This window comes from Eumetopias jubatus, unplaced genomic scaffold, assembly GCF_037043125.1.
Source record: "Eumetopias jubatus isolate StellerSeaLion01/CBP00866 unplaced genomic scaffold, mEumJub1_p1.0 scaffold_4, whole genome shotgun sequence".
Classification (NCBI taxonomy): Eukaryota; Metazoa; Chordata; class Mammalia; order Carnivora; family Otariidae; genus Eumetopias; species Eumetopias jubatus.
This window is the reverse complement of record NW_028274810.1, coordinates 106,576,620-106,583,809: the sequence shown is the minus strand read 5'-3', so window position 1 is coordinate 106,583,809 and position 7,190 is coordinate 106,576,620. Positions and strand designations below refer to the sequence as shown.

The 7,190-nt window shown below is 66.5% G+C and overlaps 1 protein-coding gene across 1 annotated transcript; it reads right to left on the bottom strand.

Moving 5' to 3' along the window:
• Positions 1–648: 648 nt before the first annotated feature.
• On the bottom strand, positions 649–6,298 carry TMEM240 (transmembrane protein 240). The gene is made up of 4 exons (XM_028108577.2): positions 6,242–6,298; positions 5,684–5,790; positions 1,217–1,425; positions 649–797 (listed from the first exon to the last, which is right to left on the bottom strand). The coding sequence occupies exons 1-4, from the start codon at positions 6,296–6,298 to the stop codon at positions 649–651; spliced, it is 522 nt and encodes a 173-aa protein (XP_027964378.1).
• Between the last annotated feature and the right edge of the window lie 892 nt (positions 6,299–7,190).

Here is a 7,190-nt window from a genome sequence, read left to right as displayed (position 1 = left end):
TGACCAGCAGGGGTGGGGGGTCACAGTGAGGCACCCGACCGGGGATGCCCTGGGCGGGGTGGCCGCACTTGCCGCAGTGGGGCTTGGGGCCTTATTGCTGCTAGGCCGGGGCCTCCACCAGACCCCTGCCCCCCGCCCCCCACCCCCTTTGCGGCCCGCGGACGCACACGCCCCATGCACATGCTCCCGTGTGCAGACGTGGGCGCGGCCGGGGGCCGGACCCTTCCCTGCCAAGACCCTCTCCCGGCCTTGCTTCCCTCCGCCAGAACTGGTCCCGAGAAGCAGCCGGGCGCACAGGAAATAGCCGGGTTTCAGTAACAGACATGGTCTCAGCCCAGGTGCGGGTGAGACTGCAGTGCGCGGGGGCAAGCAGGTGGTCCCGGCCGCCGGCACAGGTGCCCATGCCCCCCGCCCGCCCTCGCTCAGGGCCCGCCGCCCTGATCCCCGCGCCCTGTCCGGCCCGGGAGGCCGGGGTCCTCCCCCCAGGCCGGCGGCCTGCCCCGCCCCAACCCCCTTTATAAAAAGAAGAGGAGACAGCACCTTCCGCTGGACACGCCCGGCGGCCGCGGGCGCCCTGGCCCGGGGCGGCCGTCCAGTCCCATGTGCGTGGGCGCGTTGGCCGAAGGCCCCGCGAGTCTTGCGCGCGGCTCAGAGGTGCCGCGGGCTCGGGTGGCCGTTGTGGTAGAGTTTCTGCTTCACGTGCACCATGTTGCCGGCCGCCTCCTCGAAGGGTCTGTGCGGCCGCCGGCCCAGCTCCCGCAGGCTGCAAAGCTTGGGCAGCCAGGTCCACGAGCCGTCTGCGGGGCGGGAGCGCGGTCAGGACGAGGTCGGGGCGGAGGCGTGGGCGGGTCGGTGTTGGAGGCGTGGTCGAGCGGAGGCACGGCGTGGGAGGGGGCGTGGTGAGAAGTGATGGGCGTGGCATTAGTGGGGCGTGGCCATGGCGGGAACGTGATCCGGCGGGGGCGTGACCTAAAGGGTTGTGGTGGGGCGGGAGGGCGAGGCGTGCACCCCGGGGGCGTGGCGATGAGGGCGTGGCCTGGGAGGGAACGAGGGGGAGCTCTGGTGGGGGCGTGGCCTGGGAGGGGTGGCCCGGGAGGGCGCGGAGGGGCCTGTCCTGGTGGGGGCGTGGCGCCGGGGGCGTGGCCAGGGAGGGCCCGGCGGGGCGGCGGGGGGGACGCAGGGGCCGGGCCGCGCGTCCCCCGCCGCCCTCACTCACCGTAGCGCCTGCCGGCCCTCCAGGCGCGCACAGCGCAGTGCAGGACGCCGTCCATCCACACCAGGAACCAGCTGATGCAGAAGCCGAGCAGCAGCCCCAACATGAGGTCGATCTCCTGCTTGGTGACGTTGTCTGTCACGAAGTAGTTCTCGGAGGCGTCCACCACCGACTGGTCCCCGTCGTAAGGGATCACGTAGTGGATGTGGTGCCTGGGGGCGGCAGGGCGGGCTGGCACCTCTCCCGTGGGGCGGGCAGCGACCCCGGCGGTAAGCGGCACCCATTCGCCCTGCTGGTCTTAGAGCAGCCCTTGTGCGGAGCTGAGGTCAGGAAGGGGCCGGCTGACTCGCCCAGGGCCCGCTCACCGGGCGAGAGGCTGCCCGGAGCGGGGAGTGTGCGCGGTCAGCGGCCAGAGTGTACCTGCCCAAGTATCACCCTCCTCCCTCCTCCGCCCCGGGGCTCAGAGGCAACCGTGCCGGGTCACAGGAACAGTGCAGGCGAACAAGCTTCCAGGGCGAAGGCCCAGGGCGGGATGTCCCCATCCAGTCGCAGGTTCACAGCCTCCCCTCCCGCACACCCTCTCATCCTCCTCCCTGCTACCAAATGCCAAGTGGGTCGGCCCTGCGCCGGGCCTCTGGTCTTCCTTCTGCTCCTTCATCCTTTGCAGGCACCTCCCCTTCCTCAGTTCTCTGGGCTGGAGGTCCAGCGGGCTCTGTCCAGTGTCCACCTCGTGCCCCTCTCCTGCCCACGTCCCCACAGAGGGGCATGTCCGCGGCCGGCGCTGCGGCTCCCAGGACGCTCCAGCTGCCCGGAGGTCCCTGGACTCCCATGTGTTGCCTCCCCCACCAAGGCCTGTGTGGTGTTTCTCAGCCTCCCTTCCCCCCACTGTCCAGGCTTGCCTCTGAGGAACTTTGAACTCGCCCCACGTGCTTCCCTCCAGTTTCAGGCCTTTCTGGATTCCCTCCTCCTCCAGCAAGCCCTCCTGGGCCTGGAGATCCTGGGTGGGGTGGCCCTACCCAGGAGATCAGCACCCAGGACAACAGACTCTGGGTCTGTCCCCACTCCCGACCTCCGCTTCGGCCTGCAGGAGAGCCCCGGAGAGGGACCGTGGGGTCCACCCTTCGCCCCTGTCATGCTCCTGCCTGGCAGTGCAGCGGCTTCTCTGGAGCCCTCCTGCCCAGGGGGCCAGCTCTCATGGTTCCCCTCCTCCCCGAGCCCCTTTGCTGGTCTTTGCAATTCTCTAGCCCCAATACCCCGAAGTCCCTGGCCGCACACACTCCCCCTACCCTCCCCGTCTGCTCTGAGCTCTAGCTGCCTGTGTGGCGTCTCCACGTGGGATCTACAGACACCTCAAACTCATACCTAAAAATAGCTCCTCCCTCCCCAAACCTGCTTCTCCCCATCTTCCCCTCAGTTAGATGCTGGCACCTCCGCCTGGTGTTCAGCTGAGATAGGTCCCTACCCCCACGCCCCAACCTCGCAACTGGCCATGTTTCACACTCCCCCACAGGGACCGTCTCAAATACGGAAACCCCACTACTCCTCCCTGATTCCCTGCTGTTCCTTCCCTACCGATGTCCCTGCACCAGCGGGGTCCACACAGCGTCCTCCTTCCAGTAGGAGCCCGTTAGGGATGGCAGCAGGCAGGCCTCGCCTCACACCCCTCCTGTTCCTTCCGGGAACTATGGAGGCCATCCTGCTCAGCATGTCCAGAGTGTGACCAGTCCCAGTGGTGGGGCCCTGGCCACAGCCCCATGGCTCGGAGGCCTCCAGCCAGCCCTGAGTCAGTAGCAAGGACGGCCTGATACGTGGCAGCCATGCTTACTGATCAGTTGGTCAGTAGCTATTGTCAGTCACCAATAAGTGGTGGAAAACTATTAATCACCACCCAGAACGAGCAGCAGCTGCAGGTTCCCCAGGAGCGGACGCCATTCATGACCTGTTTAAGGTCCCCATCACCTGGGGTGCACCAGGCCAGGCAGGCCACACAGGGGCTGCTGACACAGAGCATCACTGTCCCCTCCTGCTTTACCCAGGCTTCTGGGCCGAGGACCCCTGACAGGGCCTTCCTCAGGACTGCTGCTTCCTGCCCCTGGACACACAGCTGGTCAAGGTAGGGAACTTGAAGGTCAGGCTGCCAAAGAAGCCAGAAACGTGCCTGGTGCCCTGCAAGCAGGGTGAGGCCAGGGGCCCAACCACCCCTGGCGGCTCAGGACCTCCAGGGGGTCAGAGGTCACAACCTGTGCCCCCATCCCTGGCCTGGCATCTGCAGCTCCTCGCTGCCCTTCACGCTCCTCCTTCCCCCAGTCAGGCCTCTGGGGGCAGGGGCTCAGGTCTCACATGTGCACACGGACTTTCATGATGTGTACATACACGAGTCTTGCCTGGGCCACGCATGCTGCATGTGCCTACCTGAGGTCCGATGCATGTTGTGTATACACGCCGGCCACATGCACAAGACGTGGCGTGTATACCATGGACTCGGGTCCACGAGCTCCACATGTGTGCATGTGCATGCTTGCCCAGGCACGAGCGCGGCGCGCGTCACATGCGGATGCACATGCACTCAGCCGTCCCCGGTGTAACATGGACACTGCCTGCTGGCACGTATACTTAGGAGCACTCATCTACATACGTGTCCTCTGCACAGAATTCTCCACAGAGGCATGTCGGAGGCATACACATGTGCAGGCTCCACATGGTGTATGCACACATGGATAGAGCCGCTTGCGGCAACTTGTGTACATGGCTTACACACGGATACTGCATGTGCAACACTGTTCTCTGCAGACACACTCGCTGTGCCCACACAGAGCACACTCTTCGCTGTCTGGGTGCTGCGCATACACATGTATGTTGTCGATGTGTAAGGATACGTTGTACACTGAATCCACGTATCCTCTATGAAGTGATGTGGACACACACACCCAGAAGCTCTACATCTGCAGCAGGGGCAGCTCTCCGGGTTTTCTGCGTCCACAGACGCACTAACCTGCGCACACAGGACTAGCTTCAGCCGGTACCCTGTGCGCGAGCGTCCTAGCTGAGTCCACATGGACTCTGGATGCTACAGATGACGCATACACGCATCCTGGGCAAACACACGCTGGAAGCACCCCCTGTCTGCCCAGATGGGTCCTTCGTGTGAGGTCACAGGCACATACATGCTGGTCATGACACAACAGCCCACACACATGTAAACTGTGCATTTCTCATGTTTACGGGACACACTGCCAGCCTCCGGGCGAGTCTCGGGACCACCCCGGTTTAACCTGCTCATAGTCATGGCTGTCCCAGGTGGCCATGGGGCTGACCCTGTGCCTTTCCTTAGGTTGGGGCTGTGTGCACCAGGAACGAACACAGGAATCTCTGGGAAAGAGTGCCCCATCGCCCCCGCCCCCACCCCTGCACCCAGCAAACTCTTTCGATGGTTCTTGGGACAGCACATGCGAGGGTCATTACACTCCCTCTCTACCTTCCCTAACGTCTGGGTTCTGCTTCCATACGCTGCTCGGTACCCATGGCACGTAATTGCCCTGTCTCTCTTACACATACCCCCACCCACAGTGTGTGCACACGTGTCCCTGGGGCAGAAATACAGGACAGGGTTGAGGAACACAGCTTCTGGGCTCGGCCCCCAGTCCCTTACTAGCTGTGTGACCTTGGGCAAGTCTCTATCCACCCAAGCGTCTTTCTGCTTTCTCTTTGGCCCCAGCATGAGGGCTTCCTGCGGAGATGGTGTGCATGCGGATGTGTGTGCCATGTGTACGCACATGTATACGCAGACAGTACACATATGCGCGTCTCATGAGAAGAGGTTTATTTTGTACATGGACGTACAAACATGCATGGCCAGGAAGACTCCGTCACTACACGTGCACAGAATGGGGGCGTTCACACAGTGGATGTAGGGGGCCTGGGTTCTCCCACGGCTCTCTGAATGACCTTGAGCAAGCCACACCCAGCTTTGCCTCAGTTCCTCCTCTGTGCAATGACAGGGCTGGACCAGATGCCCCTGGAGGTAGGCTCTGCCCACCTTGACCTTCTGCACTTCCCTGTACCTGGCTTGCAGGAAAGTTCATGAACATTAGTGCAGGGCCCCGAAAGGACCGTGTACTCTGTGGGCACAGCCGTGCGCAGGATCCCTCCTGACACACAGGGCTGGGCTGTGGCTCTCCTGGCCTCCAGGCCCTGGACCAGGAGGCCTGGGGCCCAGTCTGCTCATCACCCTGGCACAGGCCCTTTCTCTAAAGGCATTTTGGGAGGGGGTCCTAACTACTCAGGCATGCTCCCCCTCCTGGAACCCGATTGGCCAATCCCCAGGTGCCCAGCGGAGGCTGGGCAGTCCTTCCCCCACGGGCCTAGCGCAGTCCTGCAGCCAGGCCTCTGCCTGGGGCTTGCTTGCGCCCCAGTGGGCCCCGCCGCCGCACATGTGTGATCACGCGTGTGCCCCACCGGGCGCGGACTCACCGGCCACAGTTGCAGTGGCAGACGCGGTCCTCGCCCCGCAGGTGCGGGAGGATGTAGTTGTGGAATCGGTCCAGCAGTGCGTTCATGTCCATCAAGCACGCGATGGCCTGGAAGAGCCCATGACCGGTCAGCGCCGAGAAGCGGGCCTGGCCGGGGCCCCGGGGCGTGGGGTGGGGTGTGGGGGGCGGCGCGCTGGGGGTGGGGGAGCGCAGCCCTGGGATAGGGGTGCCCGGGGCAACCCCAGAGTCGGGGAGCTCAGGGCAGTCGAGATGGGAAGCGTAGGCCAAGGATGGGGAGCTCGGCGCTGCCGGGAGACGGGGAGCGCGGCCCGGGGATGGGGAGCGCGGGGCAGCCCCGGGGTTGGGGAGCGCGGGGCAGCCCGGGGGTGGGGAGCGCGGCCCGGGGATGGGGAGCGCGGCCCGGGGATGGGGAGCGCGGGGCAGCCCGGGGATGGGGAGCGCAGGCCGCGCGGGCCGGTAAACAAGGCGCGGGAGGTGGGGGAGGCGGCGCGCGGGCGCGGGAGGCGGGCGCGGGCGCACGGGAAGCCCCTCCGCTCACCATCACGATCGACGCCCCCAGAATCATGAAGATCATGGTGTTCGCGCTCATGGACATCGGGCGGGGCCGGGCCGGGCCGGAGCGCCGCCCCCCGGCCCCGGCGCCCCCCCGGCCCCGGCCCGATGCTGGGCCCCGGCCGCCTCCGCAGAGGTCAGCCCGCCGCGCACCCGCCGGGGAGGAGGCACGGGGCGGGGCGGGCAGAGGACGCCGCCGCTCCCGGGGTCGCTCGGCCGCCGGGCCGCCGCGCTTGCCGCGCCCGCGCGCTCCGCTCCGCCCTCGGCCTCCTCCCTCCGCGCGCTCGGCGCCGCTCCGGCCTCCGCTGCCTGCCCGCCCTCCGTGCCCGCCTCCCGGGAGGGGCCGCGCCGCCCGCCCGCGGGCCCCGCCCCGCGCCGCGTTGCCGGCCGGACCCCTCCCCGGGGGCCGCAGGGCGGGCTCTTGTCCCCATCGGGCCCGTCCCAGCCCTGGTTGCCTGCCCGGCGCCCCTGGATCCCGGGGCCACGTCCCGACCAGACCGAGCGGTCCAGGAGAGGGCACTGGGGTTCGTCCCCAGACCCTCCTCCTGGGCCTCGGGGCCGCCGGCACGTTGGTTGGCACCCGGCTTCCTCCAGCAAGTGCCTGCCTTTAGCAGAGGGCCCTGCAGGGCCGCTGGGGAGCTGCCAGGGAGGTCACTCCAAAGCCATGGCCACACGGTCCAGCAAAAAACAAAGGATGCCCCACGGCGGTGGCAAGGCCAGCCTCAGTCCCATCTTCCCTTTGGTGTCAGCCCCAGGCACCGGGACTGGGCAGCCTGGAAGCCCAGGCCAGTGTCCATGGTTCTCCGAAGGCTGCCCCATGATCCTGGGAGCCTGGGGAAGAGTCCCTGAGCCAAGCTGTCACCCACACAGCCCCAAGACAGCACCGCCTGCGCGGGAGTCCCCGACACTTCCCCACGGGGACCCGAGGTTTTCCA

Excerpts from the sequence above, each read along its gene's own strand:
- TMEM240 (XM_028108577.2), bottom strand. The coding sequence starts at position 6,298 with ATGTCCATGAGCGCGAACACCATGATCTTCATGATTCTGGGGGCGTCG. Across the intron at positions 1,426-5,683 it reads TGCCACTGCAACTGTGGCCG|GCACCACATCCACTACGTGA; the intron begins GTGAGTCCGCGC and ends TGCCGCCCCCAG. Across the intron at positions 798-1,216 it reads GAGGGCCGGCAGGCGCTACG|ACGGCTCGTGGACCTGGCTG; the intron begins GTGAGTGAGGGC and ends CCCGCCCCGCAG.